Source organism: Macrobrachium rosenbergii, chromosome 12 (assembly GCF_040412425.1).
Source record: "Macrobrachium rosenbergii isolate ZJJX-2024 chromosome 12, ASM4041242v1, whole genome shotgun sequence".
Lineage (NCBI taxonomy): Eukaryota > Metazoa > Arthropoda > Malacostraca > Decapoda > Palaemonidae > Macrobrachium > Macrobrachium rosenbergii.
In genome coordinates this window covers 84,504,985-84,527,985 of record NC_089752.1, presented here as the reverse complement: position 1 = coordinate 84,527,985, position 23,001 = coordinate 84,504,985, and the positions used below count along the sequence as shown (strand labels likewise).

At 41.8% G+C, this 23,001-nt stretch overlaps 1 protein-coding gene across 1 annotated transcript in view; it reads left to right on the top strand.

Annotated features, from left to right (window-relative positions):
- The window catches only part of LOC136843747 (probable ATP-dependent RNA helicase vasa-like), a 711,228-nt gene that overhangs the window by 455,195 nt on the left and 233,032 nt on the right, over positions 1-23,001 (top strand). The window contains exon 11 of the mRNA XM_067112404.1: positions 27-188. Within this exon, the coding sequence (XP_066968505.1) occupies positions 27-188 (162 nt within the window). The remainder of the gene's footprint in view (positions 1-26; positions 189-23,001) is intronic.

The following is a 23,001-nucleotide window of genomic DNA, read 5'->3' as shown; positions in this document are numbered from 1 at the left end:
TCCAGTGTGACATTTCTTGGAACCAGATGCTTTTTGTTGATGATTTGAAGTTTATAGTTTTGGATGAAGCAGACAAAATGCTTTCAATGGGATTTTTACCAGACTTGAAAAAGATTTTTCACCATTCATCAATGCCACCTTGTGAACAGAGACAAACATTGATGTTCAGTGCTACATTTCCTTCAGAGGTAAGTATGATTTTAGATTTTTGCATTTTAATACTGTTCTTAAATATTAATGCCTTGTTAGTAGCTGCCTTGTTCCTTGCCCCTTGATGAGGTTGGGGGTTTAGGGGTCTGCTGCAGGGAGTGTATGCAAGTTTACACCTACTCTCTCTGCTGTGGATTCTGTCAAACATTGGGACTGTAACTCTTTTACTTCTCCTATTAATTTTTGCCTTCCCTTCTTCCTCTTTCGTTGACAACCTTTGCATGGCATTGAGTTACGGAAACCACTGCTCTTGTGACTTTGAAGTAGGGTGGAGTTGGACATCATGCCGCTTCACTTGTAGAACTTGAATACCTGATGTGGTCGAGTGAGGGGACATTTTTATGTCAAACCATACTCTCAGTGCTTGGTCCAGTCTCGACAGACTGATGACCCTTAAGGCACTGAGTGTATGGTGTATGTCCAAGTGAGGATCCCAGGGCAGTTACCAGTGTGGGTAACAATATTGCTTTTCCCCCAGTTGGGTCTCCCTGGTGAGAGGGACCTCATTCTCAACGAAATTTGTAATATTAGTTGTATGGCGACCACATCAAACTGCCTGTGACTTCTGGCATAGCAGTAGACTGTTCACAGAACTCAATTTATGAAAATCAAGGTGGAATTAAAAAAATGCTGTATAATAAGCCTAAAAAGTAAATATCGTCATGATATAACAGTGACATGCCTCAGCTCGCTCTTTGGGAGTGGAAGTTGGGAATGGAACAAGAAATTTCAACCCTAAAGTAGGAAGACTACTTATTAAACAACATTCAACAGCCGAGATGTCATATAGACAGATAAAAGAAAAGACGTGGCTTATGAAGCCACAAGGATTCAGTCAGAGGACTATATGTCGATAACAACAGTAGATAATATAAATGTGAAAATAAACAACTATACATATTGGGCTTACATACATAGTGACAAACCAATTGAGTATCATACATACATACATAAAAAGAGATATCCCAGAGTCTGGATTGTGAAGATGGAAGATACCAAGTAAAAAATAAGCTGGAGGAAGAAGTAAAAAAAATTTGAAGAAAAGATCTACCTCAAAAAGAGAAATTTTAGAGTCAATCAGAGAAATAAGATTTGTCCCAAAGTCATTTGAGTGCCCCCTTGCAGTAAATCTGGGCATGAAAAGAATATTTTAGAAACAAGCCATGTATGTATGTATTGTGGATCTGACTCATCACACAATGGAATTCATCAAGCAAAATGTAGACACTGTGGTCAAGATGAATTTCAAAGAATATCTCAGAATAAAATATAGACACTACCTGACCTACAAATGGGCATGTTAATGACTGGTAGCCCACTGGCCCGGCATCCTTGAGTGCTCAGAATGCAGAGCAATGATAACAGTCAGATGTTTACACTGAAATGTCCAAACCCCTGATCCCAACCCCGAACAAGTCTACTTTTGGAAATTGATCAATGAAAGAAATTTTGTCAGAATCTTTCACATTTTCAGTCGATTCAATTTTGATGTTCTTGAAGAACTGTAATTTAATTAATAAAATATAAAAATAAGTTAATAATAAAAGCACCTAAACCCTTTAACATTTGTTGAATTTTACAAAAGAGAAAAAATGTTAAAATTTTGGCTTAATTTATATTTGAATTTTAATATACCATTTTAGTATGTATGTAAGGAAGTCTGAGTAAATGTATTTATTGTATGTATGTGTTTTATAGTATGAGAGGATATGCCTATGTGTAGTTTTTAATTTAATTTTAATTCATTCATCATTGTACTGAATGATCTATTTCCTTAACATTAGCACTTGGCCTCAGGCCTAGACTTAGTATTTTAAAACAAATCCTTACGGGCCAGCCTAACTTGAGAGCTGAAAGATCAGCTCAGTGGTCTGGTTAAACTAACTTTGATAATAATAATAATCGGACGAGAAGGATGTTTGTTTTCAATTTTCTGTAGTAATTCGCCAGATAGTTGGAGTATTCGGATCTAACTGGCGGTCACGGAAACTTGGAGTATGGCCTTATGCCCCACAGAATCAAAGGCTTTCTTAAAATCAATGAAGCCCAAGTATAAAGAACTTTGCCTTGTCGATAAGTTCTTCCAAGACCAGCAAGTTGGCACCACCCCTGTCCTCGGCCTTGAACCCCTTCTGGCTTGAAACGGGATCCTCCAGTCTTCTTGGAATATCTTTTGAAGCCCCGGTGACCACGGAGGTGACAGTGATGGGTTGATAGTCACTCGGGTCTGTAAACCCCAGATGGGAATCAGAGTTGTCCTTCCCAAAAAAACCACCCTTGCAGCCATATCCGTTACCAAGTTTCCTTTTGCAAAATGATGTTGTAACCAGTTGTAGATCCTTACATTGTCTGCATGCCTCAAATCTTCTGGGCGAACCCCATCAGGCCAGGCGCAGAACCCAACTTCTACAGTTGACTTGGTCCATTTAATGTCCTCAATAGCTATTTCTTCTACAATAGATATCTTAAGGTTGTTGACATTATCCGAATTCTTCTTCTCTGTTGATGGCTCACCTCAGGACTGCCTCTGGAAAAACAATCCTCCCAGTACTCCTCCGTACCAGGCAGATAGGCAGGATCTACCCAGGAGGTCTTTCCATCTAAAATATTTGATGCCATGGTCCCTTGATTTTTCTTCCATTTTCTCTGGACAACGGCGTATTCTTCCCTTCTTATTCTTCTTGGGAGGTCCTGGTTGACACTACTTCTAAGCATCCTAGATGGTAGCATTCTCTCTCTGAAGATTTCCTTCCACATAGTACCAACGTCCGTATAGTTGTTAACAAAAGAAGAACTAGAAGATGACGCCACCCCTGTTGACTCCGGCTCACTCAACGGCTGGGAGTTGTCCCCTGACGAAGAGGGTGCTGATGGTGACGATGGGCATTCCACCTCGCTAACTGATGGTGTTACTGCTGTCCTTCCCAATTCCCATTCTTCCAGGTAATTATTCATACCATTGCGACTCTCCACTTATGTTCCTCTTGTTACCGGGTCCAGCTCTTCTCCTTTAACTTCACTATCCTCTTCCATTGCTGCCAAATCTATGACAGGCCATCTTCGAAGATTTGAGAGTCGCTGACTTCTAATCTGAGGTGATCCACTTGTTGGTCTTAATGGTCTGGTTGATCCTTTAAACAGACTTCCTTCTTTCTTGCTGAATTTCGAGAGCAATTCCTGATATTGCTTAGTGTGCCTCTTTGACCTTATGCTCTCCAAAGTTTTACTTGAAAATAACTGACGGGATACAATTGTTTATATGCATGAAAAAAGTTCCCAGCTTTATCTCAAGCTTGGCCATCTCTCGCAGCGTTCACATTCAAAATGAATTTCGAGTTACTCCCGCCGTTTATCCGTGCTTGGTTGAATCTCTTCACTTTGACCTTGAAAGGATGGTTATCTTGGTACCAGGCTTTCTTTGCGCGGTCGCACAGTATTCCCGCAGTGGCACACTTCCTGATGCCTGGCTCTAGGCCAAGCTTTCCTGCCTCTCTCAGCAGAGTCTCTACAGATGTTTGTAAAACGTTTCTTTTCTCGTAGTTGTCAAAGCACGATGGTATCATCCAAAAAAGCCAGATAGCTTATTTTTCCCCCAGAGGGTAGCCCATATGCCCTCTGTGAGGTTATTGAGCATTTTGTCCAAGCAGATGTTGAAGAGCAGCAAGGATTAGGGATCTCCTGCATAACTCCTCTTGTGACCCTGTGAGGCACCCCCTGGGATCTCGGTACTTGAGCTGTCATATACTATTTGATGGCTTATAAGACGCATGTCTGCATAGGATGCACCCCAATTTCAGCAGGACATTGAGGGAAAAAAAATAAGGTTTCCTAGCCTATGCTCATATGAATTTGGTAAGTAAAAACTGTAGTATTAGGTTATCATATGCATATTGTTTCTTACCAACAGAATCAACAAAAACATTAAAAAAAGTTATTTACCATATTTATATTTATCAAAATATGTATTATACAATCAGCCATTTACTACGATCGAATGTTTCGTCTGCTGCTGAAAGCTTCACCTCATAGGTTTACCAATAGATTGCAACACATTCATTTGTAAACATTGTTTCTTACTGCAGAATCAACAAAAACATTAATAAAGATGTTACCTACTGTAAGATATATATATATATATCCATTATATATTATAAAAGTATGCAATCAAGCTCTGGAATTTACTTTTTCATCACTGCAGCTGAAAGCTGATAATTGGCTCGATATGAATACCGTTAGGTGGCAGCACCATGGTTTGTAAGCGTGCAGATGACGTTGGTGATGTACAGTAAAATGATTATGGAAAATATTTGGGGAAGAAGAAAACACAATCCATACACAGAAACTTTACTATTGCCAAAGTTAGGAAAATAAAATAAAACGTAAGACGACATAGTAAGTGAGCATAACAAAAAATAGAAAACTAGGCCATCAAATTTTATTCCTCTTCAAAACCAGAAAATTCACCGTCGTCGTCAGACTTGTCACTAAAACCCAGGAACTCCTCAGCATCATCATCATCATCATCTTGAAATAATGTGTCATCCTCTGTTCCATCAAGAGCATTGCTGATACCACACTTTTTAAAAGATTTCACAACAATTTCTGGTTTGATGTTATCCCAAGCTTGCTTTACCCATTCACAGACTTCTGCAATGCTAGGTCTTTTCATCCTTCCTGTTGGTGTGAGGTCATGGTTTGGCATTGTCATCCACTTGTTCCAAAGCTCCTTCGTGTTTTGCTTGAATGGCCTATTAAGAGATACATGTAAAGGTTGCAGTTGACTTGTAAGCCCACCGAAATAACTGCTATCTCAGTCTTTAATTCTGCCACTTTCCTTTTAATGACTTCAGTTCTATGGGCTTGGAACTGATCCCAAATGGAAGAGGGAAGGGTTTCTTAATAATCCACCAGGACGTCTTGCCCATATATCTGTAACCATAACTTCATCCCATCCTCGTCCATCCAACCTTTAGGATGAACATGAACATGCACACCTTTTTCTATTTTTTCTTTGGGGAGAGTTTTTCTTTTAAAAATAAGAAAAGGGGGCAGTTTTGTTCCATCGGCGCAACATGAAAGAACAGCCGTATGATGTGTCCTTTCATGACCTGTAGTTTTCACTGCAACAGTCTTTGCTCCCTTCTCGCTCACAGTTTTATTTGATGGAACATCAAACGTTAGTGGAACTTCATCCATATTTCCAATCTGGCCTGTTCAAAGGGAGTTTTTTTCTGGCAGCTATAAAAAATTATTAAAATTTACTATTTTATCATCATAGTCAGCTGGCATTTTCTGTTTAAGCTGTCGTTTTTGTTGGCATTGACAAACCTTCCCTTTTCATAAACCGATAACACCACCCTTCTGTGCCTTTAAAATTCTCAATCCCATGTTTGTGTAAGCAAAAACTCCTGGTTTCGTTTATCATCATTTGTTTAGACACAACACCTGCCTGAAAAACATTAATCTACTACCCACTTTTTTATTTCCTCATCATTTATTCCAATGTGGGGCTGAAAACAAGGTTAGGTTTCCATTTACTTCGCTCCCCATAGTTTTATTTTCTTGCAGCCTGAAAGAACCTACCATTTTTTTACAGTAGGAGGAGGACCAAAATATCTTGCTGCTGCTCTGTTGCCGTGTTCTTTAAATATTCTATAAAGATGTTAGTTTGTAGCGAATAGTGTAACTTTATCTCCATCCCATATCCATAAAAGTTGCAATCAGGGTAAAATCCAATAAATAAAAATGTTTCCTATGTAACGGCTCAATATGTAACGGCTCGAGTCTCGTGAGCAACTGAACAAAGCCATGTTATTATTCTTAAAAGAGAATGCTAGCACGAGTTACTAAGTATCAACTCAACGAAGCCTTGTTATTATGCCTAAAGAGAATGGTAGCAGGAATTGTCAACCACCAGTTGATCGAAGCCATGTTGTTATGCGTAAAGAGAATGTTAGCAGGAATTGCCAACTTCCAACTGAACGAAGCCTTGTTATCCGTAAAGCTCTTGAGATAATCACCAATAGGTGGCAGCACATTTACTGTAAGTCTGTAAATGTGGAATGCGGAAATGCGCTCTAGACGACGATAATGATATTAACATATTTTAATGAAAATATCGATAATAACAACGTAGATATTGATTATAATACTAGCAGTAGTAATTGCGGTGATGGTATGTGTGATAATGATAAATAATTATAATAAATTTTGGTTTTAATAGGTTATTAGGATAACACCGAATGTTAGGCTAGGCTACAACATCTACGTGACGTTTCATGTATAGTTTCGGCCAAAATTCTTAAATTTTGAGCCTACATTATGTACATAGGACGCAGGGGGATTTTTTAGGCCATTTTTTGATTAAAAAAGTGCGTCTTATACGCCGTCAAATATGGTATATTTGGTGTAGGATGTAAAAATGGGAGAGCAATGTAGTTCTGTGAAATTCCAAGTCTTTTTTGGTAGATAAGTGGTGAGTCTCTCTCTCTCTCTCTCTCTCTCTCTCTCTCTCTCTCTCTCTCTCTCTCTCGTTTTTACGACGATTTTCGGCTTACGACCGCGTCGTCAGAACGGAACCCCCGTCGTAAACCGGAAACTGCCTGTAATTTGATGTCAATTATAGTTGTAATTTTACAAAGAAATATTAGAAAAAAACATGTGTAAACCCAAAAAAGTTATTGCATTTCCCGATCTCAGTAAATTTATATAAATATTTTACAACAAATATGCTCAGAAATACTGATTTTAGTTCAGTGGTGAGAGGAACCTCATCCTTGATGGAATTTATATATATATATGTATATATTTTTTTTGTAATATGGCAAATAAAACAAATCTCCTTACAACTTCTGCCATGGCAATGGACTATCCACAGGAAAGCTCAATTAATCAAAAGCAAGGTGGTATTAAAACTTGAATCCCATATAAGCCACCTAAAAAAAAAGTAAATATGGTCATAACCCAACCTTGACTCACTTCAACTCCCTCTTTGGGAGTGGAAGTTGATCAAGGTTCCTGACCTTAGAAACAGACAAGAAAATATCGGCATTGAAATTAGAAAACTTCCTGTTGAATCAGCATTCAGCTTCTGAATTGTCATTCAGACAAAAAAAAACACCAGATGTGGTTGATAGAAACCATAATAAAAAATCAATCGGAAAACTCCTCGATTATAAAAAGCATTGATAATATAGAGGTACATATAAAAAAAATGACAATATGAACAGTGTACTTCCTGATGATAATGAAGAACCAATAGAAAAGAATGTATTGCTGGATTCCCATACAGAGAGGTACAACAATGTGCAAGACTGTGAAATATACAACATAGCCAGTAGACAAAGTAATAAAAAACATTGAGAATAGCAAAAATAAAATTTGAATACAGCCCATCAGAATCGGGGGCGTGGTTTTATGGGGTGGGACTCTTAGCTTTTGTCCAGAAGCCCACCAGTTTGGTTGGAGTGGGGAGTCACCCCCCATTAGCAGGGGCAGAACTCTCAGCAGGCGGATTGGCTTATACCTGGGCCACTGCAAGTGTATTGGTGCTATCCTGAAAGGGTAGGGTATGGGGTGGACTGTTGGGAGTCAATTCTCACTTGTGCCATTGGGGGAGAATGCGAATACCTGACTGATCCATGAACTTTCTTGATATAACCAAGCAGTTTTGGGTGGGTGGATGAACCAGTTTGTGTGTGGTGGTCTGATGTGTGCATGCTTGGTATCTTGGGGTCTCTTCGCGGACTTTGTCAGTGTGATGGGGTGGGGAAGCTGGGCAGTAGAGGCTACTCGGTTTTCCCTTTCTGATGTGCCGTCGGGGTCTGTGGGGGGGCTCTTGGGTGTCCAGTGTGCAGTTTTTGGACTTTGCATGTGGACTGGTTTAAATTTATGGATTTGGCTATTAGTTCTCCCTCCCCTGGATCCGACGACTTACCAGCACTGGCAACGACTTCTGGCATGAACATGGATACAAGCTTGGCTGTTGGACAGAACCAAATGCTGAGACACCAGGGTGTTAGTAAATCTGGTGGATTTGATTCAGATAATAGGGTCCTTTATTGCACTATTGTAGGATTGTCATTAGATTATGAATATTTATACAGTGTAGTAAAACATTTTGGCAAAGTGGAAGGAATTAAATTAATTCTAGAAAAAGGTAAGCAGTCATTTTGTGCTTTTGTTAAATTTTCCTCTCCCTTGGAAGCTAGTGAGGCACAACAAAGACTCCATGACCACATTCTAAATGACTTAGTTCTCAGCACAAAAGTGTTTTCAGTGAAAAATTTAAATGATGAGCCATTTGATTTTGTTCCTAAGACTGAAGAACATGGACCAGCCCCATGTACCAGAGCTCCTCCTCCCCCTTTATGGCATGTTGCTATCTACGAGGAGGGAGGGAAAAATTTAATAAAACCTGCTGAATGCATTGGGAGCAAGGTTGGTTCCATTCCCATTGGAAATTTAAAACCCTGTGGAAAGAACCTTCTAATAAAAGCTGATAATGAGACTCAAGCAGTTCTGCTATCAAATTCTAAACCTCCTGAAAGTGGAAATATTGAATGTATTTCATTTCACAGATTCTTTAACACACTGAAAGGGGTAGTTTACTCCAAAGACTTGCGTGTTTTTAAAGCGGAGGAGATTCTCCATCGATGTCGTCCTTGTGTATCGCATGTATAAAAACTGGGTGGGAATGCAGCTATCCTTTTAACCTTCTCCTCCAGTTACCTACCTGATACCATCATTGTTGGCCATGAGAGGATGCAGATTAAAAGAAATCGTACACAGTGTCACAAATGCTTTGAATATGGCCACATTCAAAACTCTTGCGATAACAATAAAAGGTGTCCTGTGTGCTCTGCAGATCACAATAATTTTGATGATTGCGAAGCAGCCCGATACTGTTTTCTATGTAAGGGTGATCACACTCCAAATTCTAGGGCTTGTCCCAGATATAAATTTGAACAAGAAGTGTTGGCAGTGGCTGATAACAAACATATCAGCATTAGTGAAGCAAAGTGCAAGGTAATGGGGGCAAACAAAAGTGCCAACTCTACCTATGCTTCTGCAATAAAACTCATGAAAAATTCTAGCAATGTAAGGCCGCCAATAACTGCATCTGATAGTAGATATCGTAAACCTGCTATTCCTCTGACTGTAAGTAATAATGAAAATCTCTAAACTGGTCAGAAACTGTCATCGGCAAGTGCTTTGGAGTCCAATACCAAAAATTGTACTTCCAAAAGCAGAAAATTTATCTTCCAAAGTCGACACAAATGCCACCTCTACAATAGCTGCCAGTTCATCTCCAAAAATAAGTGTGCCAAAATCAACTAATAATTCAGGAAGATGTTCTGAAAATACTTCAAACAAAAATAAGTTAAAGGAACAACCCCAATTAGATAGAGCTAGTTCAGAGCCATCAATCGTCACAGCCACAAACAAAAATAATAACAAAGCTATAATTACAACTACCAAGAAGCACACAAGAAATACTTCCCCAAATGATAGCTTTACAATAAAAACTTCGAATGGGTTCAGTGTTTTGGAAGAGATCTCTCCTCCTAGAAAGATGGTTCCAGAAGTAGATTCAGAACAAAAACACCCGAGTTCAGTTCAGTCTTGCCACCCTAAAACAAATAGGATTAGTGATGCACAGAATCACATTAGAAATTCTGAACATCAGGATCATAAAAAATGTGAAGGTTAACCAAAGCCCCAGAATTCCAATTCAGATGAAAAGGGATTAAGAAAACAATCTCTTATAAAGGAGAATTTCCCACTCCACCCTAGGAACAGTACTTCCCCTCCAAGGAGTGGGAAGTAGCACATTTTACCACCTTAGCATTCATGCTCAATATCCTTCAGTGGAACTGTAAAGGTCTCAGAGCCCATACAGAAGACCTTGAAGTTTTAATGCATGAATTCAATCCAGGGATTATATGCCTGCAGGAAACAATGTTAGGCAACTCTGCTTATAATCCTGGACTAAATTATTTAATATTTAAATCCTATCTGTTGGTGATCGTGCCCATTGAGGTGCTGCAGTTATTATTATTAATAAATCTCTACAGCACCCCACAATACAATTAAATACAACACTACAAGCTGTCGCCATTTCAGTCGTTTTGGAAAAAATAACAGTCTGCTCCTTACACCTTCCACCAGACCTTGCCTTTAACATTGGAGATATTCAGTCATTGATTGACCAACTTCCAGCTCCTTTACTTCTCCTAGGTGATTTTAATGCCCACAACCCCCTTTGGGGAAGATTTTTTAGACAATAAAGGGAAATTAATCGAAGACATTATTGATAGGTTTGATGTTACCTTATATAATAATGGATCAGTGACCTTCCACAACATTCACAATAATCATTTCTCTGCACTGGACCTCAGTGTTTCTTCAACAAGTATCCACCTTGATTTCAGTTGGTCTGTTAATGAAGATTTAAATGGAAGTGATCACTACCCGATCCATTTGAAATATGCCCTGAATGCTCCATCTGAAGTTTTACCTAAGTGGAAGGTAGAGGATGCAGACTGGGATAAATTCAGTAAGAGTGTCAATCTAGATAGGGAGTTTGAGTCCTTTCATTCTCATCTAGATGCCTATGATTACTTTATTGGATCTACTTTGAAGAGTGCTGAAGGCTCGATTCCTAAAAACAACAGGCAAGTCTCATAGACCTGCAGTTCCCTGGTGGAATAAGACATGTGTACTCTGAGGAAAGTAACTAGGAAGTGCTATGGATGTTACAAAACTAGTGGCTCCTCTCAGTCTAAATTAATCTACAAACGTGCTTTAGCCAAGCAGTGGTGCTTTTATAAGAAAGCCAAAAGAGAATGTTGGCTTTACTATATTAATGGAATAAACTCCAAGACCCCACTAAGAGTGGTGTGGCGCAAAATAAGGAAACTGAGTGGTGAATTTGTTGCGTCACCATTACCCTCATTAAAAATAAATGACTCTCTAATCACAGAGCCCATTGAAGTTGCCAATGAGCTAGGAAAAGATTTTTCTAAAGTTTCCAGCCTTTACAATTATTCTCCAGAATTTCAAAGAATTAGGAATTCTGAAATAACTGAAATTTGATTCGGGGAAAATCTGAACCATACAACTACAAATTTTCCCTAAGAGAACTTTGTGAGGCGCTCTCCTCAAGTGAATCCACAGCTCCAGGTGAGGGTGCAATTGTATATGAAATGCTTAAACGCCTCCCAGATGATGCCATAAAATATTTACTCAAGGTTGTAAACAAAATATGGGAAACACAAATCTTACCCAAGGACTGGAAAATATCCATAATTGTTCCTATTAAAAAGCCTAATAAAGATGCTTTCGAAGCCACCAGCTATAGACCAATACTTTAGCTCTTACCAGCTGTGTGTGTAAGCTGATGGAGAAAATGATAAATACCAGACTAGTCTGTCACCTGGAAACCAAAGGATTAATATCGCCATTTCAATTTGGTTTCAGGAAAAACCGCTCCACCCTTGATCCCCTGCTGAGGCTGACCAACCAAATCCAGCAAGGATTCGCAAAACAATGTCAGACCATTGGCATATTTTTTGACTTGGAGAAAGCATATGACACTACCCGGAGAATTGGCATCATGTAACAATTGCACAAGATGGGCATATTTGGAAGAATGATCAGGTTTATATATTCCTTTTTAACAGATTTTTAAGGTAGGAGTGGGAAACTCCCTCACCGAACCTTTTATGCAGGAGGAAGGAGTTCCCCAAGGAAGTGTCTTAGTGTAACACTTCTCAGTGGCAATAAATAGAGTGGTTGAAAAAATCTCACTCCCTGTTGAATGCTTGCATTTTGTCGATGACCTTGCAATATACTGCACAGGATATGATTCCTTTTCTGTATGTAAACATTTGCAAAGGTCTATTAATGCTATTACTAAGTGGGCTGATGAGAATGGTTTTAAATTCTCCTCTTCCAAAACAGTTGCAGTAAGATTTACCAGGTGCCAGCATGTGGAAGAGGTTCCCACACTTAGTCTAAAAGAGTCTATCATTCCTTATGAAAATGAAGTAAAATTTCTGGGAATGACTATAGACCATAAATTAACAAGGGCCAGCCACATAAATGCCCTAAAAATTAATGTTAAACAGTCTTTGAATATTTTAAAGGTTGTTTCTGGATTTAGTTGTGGGGCTGATAATAAATCCCTTCTCTGTGTCGATCTAAGCTAGACTATGCTGTCAAATTTATTCCTCAGCCTGTAAAACCAAGCTAAACGAATTTGATGTACACAACATGGGGTTGAGAATATGGTCAGGGGCTTTTAGAACTTCGCCTGTTGAAAGCATATACGTTGATACAGATCATTTTCCCCTTGATCTAAGAAGGCAAGGGCTAGGGTTGCGGTACATGGCTATAATGAAAAGTGCTGCCAAAATTCCCTCCTTTCAAGTACAGTACTAAAGGAAACAGACTCTCGAAGTTTTTCTAGTACAAGAGCTTCTAAACCATTCCAAATTCGACTGAATGAGGTTGTTAGGAGTAATCATCTTAAATCCCAGAAAGTCCTGGAAGTAGAATATCCTGTAAATCCTCCATGGCTTATTCCAGAAGCATTAGTATGTAGGAAATTGTTGAACAAAAAGGACTGCACTGAAGAAGAGATTAGGGGAAAATTCTTAGAGCACGATGTTACCCATGCTAATTTTACAAAGATCTATACAAATGGATCAAAGTCAGATAGTGGTGTTGGTTACGCTGTTATCCTAGGTTATACAGCATACACAGCTAAATTACCTGACTCTGCATCATTATTTACTGCCGAATTAACAGCCGTGGTCTCTGCCCTAGATTTAGTTTTTCAAATTAGTGACACTAATTTTGTCATATACAGTAAAAATCCCCCCCCTTATTCACGGTCAAACGATTCACAGACTCACATATTCAAGGATTTCTCTGTGAAACGTATCTACCCATTATTTGCGGAAAATTCGCCCATTTGCAGTATTTTTCACTGAGAAATTATTCATTATTTGCTGTGTGTTCATCTCATTTTCATGACTAAATGCACTTTTTGTGATGAAACTATTAAAATACTCAGGTAATGCTCGACTTACAGTAATTCACCTTACGATAATTTGATTTTGCAATGTGGTAAGCAATTAATACCGATAGACAATATTATTTATAAAGTATTTTAAAATTTTGTGCAGGCACAGGCAGCAGCATAATCACGTAGTGAGAGAGACCAAATTACAATAGACAACTTTTCCTCCATCTCTTTATCCCATCTTCTAGTTAAAAAAAGTAAAAGATAATGATAAAGGGATTTTGACAAAGGAAAAATCTATTTCTGACGAAGGTCCCGTGTCACCCAAAGAAATTCCATTGTAACGCACGAATTTCTAGGTATAAAATGCTAGATATACCAGAGAAAAAGAGTTTTCAGGAAAGCTGGGGTTACTACCCCCAGATCGAGCGTCTTCTCCAGGGAAGACGTCGGTATAACGAAGGTGAGTGAAAGATCACTACCACGGAGTCTTACTCGAAAGATTTCTCCCTATCAAAACCCCCAGAAGAGAGCGGTGAGCCATTACAGCCCCTACACCCAAACACCAGCCAGCTCGGCGACACCAGCGCCACCTACCTCATTCCAAGCTAGCACTAACCCCAGACTTGGCATGTGCAAGTAGGGGGGAGGGAGCAATAGGTGAGTCAGGGAGGGTCACCGGGTGACACGGGACCTTCCTCAGAAATAGATTTTTCCTTTGTCAAAATCCCTTTTCTGAGTCCAGTCCCGTGTCAGCCGGTGAAATAGTGATAGAGAATCATGCCAAGGCTGCAAACTACGAGGAAACAAGGTAATCTGAAGAAAAAACATAAATTACGAAAATGGTTTTAATCAGGTAATCTCTTACATGTAGCAAGAACACTAAACCTAAGGCACATCAAAAACTTAATATTACGAAAAAGTGGGGAAGTCCCCAGCATGGCGGGGAAGAGGCCCCAAAAATACTTAATACTACTAAAGCATAACGACATATGAAATTTGCATAGGTTAAATGGCATATACAATCTTAAAGCTACACACGTAAACTTAAAGCTAAACACGTAAGAGACAAAACCAAATGGGAAATAATATATACAGTACATATACACATATCTGGGGTACATGGAGCAAAATAAAAACCGCCCAGTACCCCACAAGAAAACACAATCATAACATGTCAGATTACAGTTTCCACTCAACAGAGACAAGATACATCAATATGAGGAGCAAGGCAGTGAGGCATGATCAACCAGGAGGATAAGCAGAGAAGCAAATGAGGCAGGCGGGCGGGGGGAAAGGGGAGGATAAGGATATGATTAGTTAAGGTGGGGAGATGACACTTCCCACAGCTATTGTAGAAAATTTCAGGGCTTCGAGCGATTTTAAATAGTGGCGTTTAAACACTAGAGGTGATTTCCAACCCGTGTATTTAGAGAGTTCTGAGAAGTCCATATTATGAAAGTAATTAATGGAAGTAGCAACTGCTCGAATATCATGAACCTTAGGAACTGAATCTGGGTTGGCCTATTTAATAAAATACAAAATTGTCTTATAGCATTCAGTGAAAGAGTACCACCTTTCTCCCTGATAAAAAGAGGACCCGACTTACTCTGTGGAGTTCTTAAAAGGTAAGATTTAAGTGTATATACGGGACATAAAGACTGGTCTTGTGGAAGGGGCACCACCTTCCAAGGAGACCACCTGTCTTGTGGGTCTTCATTTTTGGCTAAGAATCTAGGGTCAGGGGAAAGGAGGACCTCTCCGGACGGGAGGAAGTTCACAAAATCATCACCTCTAGTGAGAGCCGATAGCTCTGAGATTCTGGCACCTGAAGCCAAGCTAATCAGAAATAAAGTCTTCCTTAACAGATCCTGATAAGAGCATTGAAAGTTGTTCATCTCTGATGCTAACTTAAGGACATCATTGAGAAACCACGTAACCGAATGTGGGCGTGATACTGGTCTCAGACGAGCGCATGCTCTGGGGATAGATGAAAAATAGGAATCTGTAAGGTCAATTTTAAAGCCGTATAGAAATAATTTCTTCAGGGCTGACTTGGCTGTGGTAATAGTGGCCGGAGCAAGGCCTTTCTCAAACAGTGACCTAAAGAAGGAAACTCCTAAATTAGTCGTCATGATTTTGGCTTCAGATGCTTTCAGGAAGGAGGCTAATTTTTTGACTGCTGAGTCATACTGTCTAAGAGTAGAATCTCTTTTATCTGATTCTAGAAACAGAGTGTTAACAGGGTCAATGTTTGCTCCTTTTTGGGCTGCAAATTTTATAAAGTCCATAAAACTAGGGCATTCTGAATTCTTGAGGAAGCTGACACAGTCTTGGTTTGTACTGTCTGGGTCAGTATGGGCTTGGGAATCTGAAGACTCCGCAATCCCAGTTCCTGAAGAAGAGGGAACCAATTGCTCTTCGGCCAATAGGGGGCTACTAGGGCTGGTTGACCTTTGAATGTCCTGAGTTTGTGTAATACTTTCAGCAGTAAATTTATTGGAGGGAACAGATAAATTTTCTCCCAATTGTTCCAATCTACTGTCATTGCGTCCGTGGCGTACGCCTGAGGGTCCAGGTTCGGGGCCACATAACAGGGGAGCTTGAAGTTGCTCTCCGTCGCGAACAGATCCACTTGGAGACCCGGAACCTGGCGGCAAATCCATTTGAAGGACTCCCCATCCAGGGACCACTCCGTCTCCAACGGAGTAGCCCTGGGCAGGGAATCTGCCACCACGTTCCGTACCCCCGCTAGGTGGGTGGCTGACAGGTGCCAGCCGTGCTTGTTCGCCAGGTAAAGGGAGAAGATAGCAACCATTACTTGGTTTACTCGACCTGATTTGGAGCCGCCCCTGTTGATGCAATGAACTACCACTGCGCTGTCCAATACCAGCCTGATATGAATGCGGTTGGGGGGGCGGATTTTCTTTAGAGTTAGAAAAACCGCCATAGCTTCCAGGGTGTTTATATGGAACTGCTGAAACATAGTGGACCACGTTCCTTGTACTTTTTGTTTTGGTGAATATCCCCCCCAGCCGCTTAGGGAAGCGTCCGTGTGAACAACTAGTGCCGGAGGGGGAAATTGAAGCGGAACTGACTTGGACAGGCCTCTGACTGTGGCCCAAGGCCGCAGTCTTGTTTTTAAGATTCGAGGAATAGAGGAGACCTTGTCTCTGAGCTTGACATTGGCTCGACTCCGCCACACTCTGTTTATGTCTTTTAGTTTCGCTTTTAAGAGCAGGTCCGTCACTGAGGCAAATTGAAGAGATCCAAGGACTCTTTCTTGGGATCGGCGGGATGCTGATTGATTTTTGAGAAATTTTCTGGTGAGAGATGCTATCTCTTTCCTCTTGGGAGGCGGGAGAGATAACGTGTGAGAGGACAGATCCCACTGGAGACCCAGCCACTGAAACCGCCTCCGGAGTCAGGCGGACTTCTCTCTGTTCAGCTGAAAACCCAACGACTCCAGGAAGTTGATGACCATGGACGTAGCCTTCTGACACTCCAGAACTGTTGGTGCCCAAATTATCCAATCGTCTAGGTACGCTGCTAGGGATATCCCTCGGGACCGGAGTTGTTGAACTACCGTGTCCGCCAGCTTGGTGAATACCCTGGGCGCAATGTTTAGACCGAAGGGCATGACCCTGAAGGAGTAGGCTTGATTCCCGAGTCGGAAACCGAGGAACTGAGAGAAGTTCCGCGCAACTGGGACGTGATAATAAGCGTCTGAAAGATCGATAGAGGTGGTGACGGCTCCACGCGGAAGTAGAGTCCGTACCTGAGCTACCGTAAGCATGCGAAATTTGTCGCATTTTATGTAGAGATTTAGACGCGACAGATCCAGGATCACTCTTTGCTGGTCGGAGTCTTTTTTGGGAACAGTGAATAACCTGCCTTGAAACTTTAGGTGCCTTACTTTCTTTATTGCTTGTTTGTTGAGCAATTCTGCCACGTAATCCTGTAGGATTGATGAGGGTGGCTGGTAAAACCTGGTCAGAGGAGGAGGGTCCTTGATCCAGCTCCATCCTAGACCCTTGGACACAATGCTGTGTGCCCAAGGGCTGAAGGTCCATTGGTCCCTGAACCAATACAGGCGACCACCTACCTGTGTTCTCTCAGTGGGAGGGAGCGGGTTTGTTCCCTCTACCACGTCCAGGTTTTCCTCTTGGGGTGGTGTTGGCTTTTCCTCTATGAGGGGCCCTGCCTCTTCCCCCCTTTGCGATCCTATTAAGGCCGTGAAAGTATCCACGGCCCTCATAGATGGGGTTGTATGCTGGCGAAGCAACATACGAAGGCGCAGCAAGGGAATGAGCTGGTTGAACCAGCACATATTGTTGGGGGTGAGCCTTTGAGGTGGAGGGCTGTGCCACTGCCGAGACCGGGACGGCTTGGACTACCGCCTGATGGTGGGGCCTCTTATGCCTCCTGAAACGTTTGCCTCCTCTCGCCTGGGGGCCGCCAGATTCTGGGGTCTTGCGCTTGTAGGCAGAAATGCCCCAGCGAGAGCGCAGACTCTGGTTGGCCCTTGTAGCCTCAGCCATAACATTCGTAACCTCTTCTTCTGGGAAGAGGTTAGGCCCCCAGATCGAGCTCTTTACGAGCTTGTTAGGCTCGTGACGGATAGTGGCATCGGCGAAAATGAATTTTCTGCATTCCAGTCTGGCCATGATGAATTCGAAAAGGTCAGACTGAAAGCCAGCTAGCAGGGACTTAGCCAAGACTTGAAAAAATGGCTCGTCCGCGCAGGAGACGGCAGTGGCTTCCGTAAGGCAGACGGAGTTCAGTGACCGGGCTAGCTTAGTCCGGGCATCAAACTCCGCCTTTAGCAAAGATTCCGGCAGCTTGGGGAGCTGCTCACTGAACTGTGAGGAAGCACAAAAGGGGTCCAACTTCCCAACAGTGAAAGTGGACGGAGCATCCGTCCAGAACTCGTCACCTCCCGGGAACACCAGGGAAGTGGAGTCTGTTTCCCTCAGCTGCGGTAATGGGCTACCTTCGAAGCACGCTCGGGCCGTAGCCAGAGCGACTTTGTTCAAACAGGGGGTGGGTAAGTTGTCTCCCAAGGCGAACATGGTGAAGTTGCCCTTGAAAGGTGTCAACTTTGTATTATCTGCCTGCCACTCCGTCAGAGTGCGCAGGAGAGCCGACTGAGCTTGGTCCCTAGGGACGATCACAGTCTCCCTAGGAACCTTATCTGATCGTACCCATGCTTCCTCTGTTAGCCTCACGAAGCCTGGGTAGGGGGGCAAGAGATCGGCGGGGAAAAACTCTAATTCCTCCAACCGTCTCGTGCCAAGACCTTTGACTGTTAGTTTGCCATCATGTTGGATGGCCCGGAGGGCGAAACACCAAGGGTTCCCGACATCGAAAGGCGGAAGGTCCTCTGTGTCGGGGATGACGTACTGGGGTTCGGCTGCGGATGGGCGAGCCATTCCCGCCAGTATATTGTCATGACTGGCCAACTTTTCCGAGATCTTTGTAAATTTGGTGTCGATATCCTCCGTGAAACGTTTGAATAGCTGGTTCGCGAAGGCCTCCGCGTCAAAGGCAGGCTGGCGAGGAGGGCTTGGTTTTGCTGCCCTCTTACTCGCACCTTTGCCGGAGGAACCAGACTTGCTCCCGGAGGCTACAGGTGCTGAGACCTTAGCCTTCGACGGGGGAAAAGGCAATGCTTTCTTGGAAGACGAGGACTTATAGCCCTTCGCCTTCCATGAAGTCTTCAACTTCAACTTGGGGATAGCTGGTGGAGCTCTATCACCCAAGGAGGAAGACTTCACAAAACCTGCAAAAGAAGAAACTGAAGAAACTGGGGAGTCAAAAAGGGGGCCCGCCCCAACAACCTCACCTACCTCGCTACTTACCACCTGGTCCTGTTCAGTGTTCATAGGTTCCAGGTCTAAGTCTAAAGCGGCGACGTCCTCCGAAACTTCAGCATAGAGAATATCCACTTGGGGTGGCTGGGTCGCATCCCGGATCTGCTGGATGATGGGGGTGGCAAGATCTTCTGGCACTGCGGCCGCCACCCGTGCGCCGGGGTAAAGCAGGTCCCTCAACTTCGCGTCGAGGACATAGGGCTTCCCCGACGGAACGTTCCTACCAAACCCAGCCACCCAAGCCCGGAGGGATTCCAAGGCAGACTTCTTGGAGGACTCGTCCGCCTGTAAGAAAACCAGCAATTAGCCAAGAACGAAAGAACAGTCCGGGAACCATGTAAACAATATTCAATATGAGGAGCGTAAAACGGAGGAAGACTGTCACTTACCGACTCATCCTGGACGGTTGCGCACAAGGCGAAGCAAACCTCACAACCATCAGGGTGCCAGACTACAAGGTCGTCGAGCCGACCGCACAACCAGCGTGGGTCCGCACACTACGTGACCGTAAGGTTGTTGTAGCGAAGGTGCACCCCGCTCCTCACAGCGAACAGTCTGTAAGTGTAAAAGTACATGAACCTACCACTCTAAGCAATCTAAAGCCGGCAAGGCCGGGAATTTCGACTACAACCAGAATACTCCGGTGGAGAAGAAATCCCTTATCGTAAACTAGGCCAATAAGCTCTAAAATACACAGAGTGGAAGGTAAAAAACTTCCAGACCCCGGAATACTCCGGGGAATGAAAGGTATGAGACAACAAGAACTCACCGCAAGGGTTGCCAGTAAAAATAACGGCGGAACCCCCGGGTGTAGAACCGGACTCACGTATATATAAAAATGAGGTGTGTACTCCGTTGGATAAACACACTTATCTAAATTTGTATATTCATAAACAATAACAATAAACAAGTGATGGTACAAAGGGCAAATTACTCCGGAGACCGGAGGGATCCGCTCCCCTTATATAATTATATGAATCTCTTCTTCTCTTATTTCCCCGCCAGAGAAACAAGGTGGGCAAGATGCTCGTATATACATAACATGTTTGGAGCAAGTATAATAACCCAACCAAGTAACCCGACGGGGAGAAAAGAAGTGTGGGATAGAGTGTTCGAACACGTTCGAGCTACGAGTAAACAAACCACCAACACCAACACAGCGAAGCTAGGGACTGTATGGGAGGGAGCGAATCCCTCTACCAAATGGAGGAGTCCCTGAACTCGGAGAAAACGCCATCTAGCGTCACCCGCACGAGTAGAGCAAGGCTGGAGAGGGAGGTGGGGGGGAGGGGGTGGAGTAGGGGAGAGTTGTAGGCTACGAAAATGAGAACAGGAGACGGGGAAATATATCACCCGCTCAACTGCACACATACACCACTCCAAGAATAATGAAACTTAGGAGGGTGGCCTACTACTAGGGGAGGGAAGCGACCGAGCCTCAATGCCCGACTCCTGACTAGGCGAAGCCTAATAGGGACCTAACCTAGTATAGGCTAGGAAAACGGAAGGAGTGCGGAAGGGAGGAGGAAGCAAACAGGGAGAGAAATTTTGTGCCGAGAACCAACCGGGACCGAGAAGAGGGGACAAGAAGGCGACTAGCCTAGAGGAGACACATCCAAAGAACTCTATTCCCCCAAAGGAAGGAAGAGAACTAAGGGCTCACTCTGCCCACCAAAAACGACCCTGGAGGAAACAGCAACCAAAACTCCTCAACCTGATGGATCTCCACGCCAAGGGCAAGGGGATGGAAGCAAAACAAGCCTACTCCACTAAATAACCATCACACATAAACATGGAAACAAAAATGTGCTCAACAGGTGCGTAGCCTACCTCGGGGAAGCGGTTAGATCTGAGGCTGCCACCACCTCGAGGAGGTAAACAATGAATAAAATAAAAAGAGAGCACCATCGCCAAGAATAAAACAATTAGCCTAATACAGACTAAGAATAACAAGGAACCCAACCTGGGGGGGGGAGTAAGACTCCGTGGTAGTGATCTTTCACTCACCCTTCGTTATACCGACGTCTTCCCTGGAGAAGACGCTCGATCTGGGGGTAGTAACCCCAGCTTTCCTGAAAGCTCTTTTTTCTCTGGTATATCTAGCATTTTATACCTAGAAATTCCTGCTACAATGGAATTTCACCGGCTGACACGGGACTGGACTCAGAAAAAGTATTGTTAGTAACGTTATGCTCATGTAAATGCGTACAGCCATAAACAACCGAAAGAGAAACTGTTTTGCTTATAACCGAATCGGACAACAACAGCTGTTTACCTGGTATTTCAACCATCGTACGGTAATAAACAATTACCGTAGCTAATAGCACAAATGACATTAAGTAGAATAGGACTGATATATTTTTGCATTATACCCTTATTCGGTATGGATAAAAGATCGCCAAGGAAATATACACTACTGCTAAATTTAAGCTGCAAGTTGTAGCTGAAGCTGAGAAAACAATGTTCAAGCTGCTAATGACTATACTGTAAATTATCATGCATCGGCAACATGGATGAAACTCAATTGTAATTAAAATTGTAGAGAAAGTATTTTAATCAAAACTACTGGGCATGAAAGAACACATTACTGTTATTTTTATGCCGATAAATGATAAATACGTAAAGCTCGTATTATGATGAAATCAAGTGAAAATAGTGAATGAAATCTTGAATTTTCTTTACACAAAACAAAAGTCCCTAAACGGCCATCGTCATCTATTAATGAACAAATAGATAAATTCGTTTCACAACAAGACGTATTTTAGTTCTATTTCGACTTAAAAACTTCATGTAACGAAAAATAACCTTGTCATATAAATAAAGTATCTAGAGATTCTTTTACGCCAACTAGAAGTAAGAAAAGCACTGAACTAAATTAAATATACGGTAAAATAAACGCCGCATAAACGTTTTCCAAACCAAAACATTGATCGCTATGACCACAATTTATAATACAAAAGCAATATAAGAATATGTACAATATTACTGGATACAGTGAATTAGGGCATAACATTTTAAAAGATCCATGGAAAAGATGCATATTTTTTATATTGATGTTTGTATAATACAATATTATACAAACATCAACATAATGAATATGCATCTTTTCCATGGATCTTTTAAAATTTTATTCCTTAATTCCCTGTATCCTGTAATATATTGTACATATATTCTTATATTGCTTTTGTATTATAAATTGCGGTCATAGCGAGCAATGTTTTGGTTTGGAAATCATTTAACCAGTGTATATTTTGCCGTATTTAATTTAGTTCAGAGTCTTTTCTTACTTCTAGTTGGCATAAAAGAATCTCTAGATACTTTATTTATATGACATAAGATTATTTTTCGTTACATGAAGTTTTTAAGTCGAAATATAAAGTATAATGTAGGCTAAACTAATTCTTGTATGTTATTCAGTTTCTCCTTGTATTGAATTATCATAAGCCACCTTGCATGAACCTCCAGAGTTAGCTGATATTAATAATTACTATACCAAGTATGTATAGAATATACTTTATAGTGTAGGGTAGGGTACTGTATAGGTCACATGGTACTGAATACCCTAGTGTAGGCTAGATACATTTTGGTATTTCTTATGTTTTTTGCAACCTAACCCCATCGTAAGTAGGATAATGCCTGTATAAGCATTTTTAGTTTGTTTTATGTGTGTTTGAGCTATCATAATAGGCAGTTTTAGTGTTTTTAGAAGGGTTCTAAGTATTTGCTGGCTTTAGCTATTCGCAGGGTTGGGGGGTTTGGTGTGCATTGCTGGCGAATATAGGGGGTTTACTGTCCAGTACTCAGATTCTAAAAGCACTCTAGAAGCTGTTAAAAAATTTAATAGCTTTCATCCATTAATTCAAAAAGTTCAGGAGTGGCTTTTTCGTA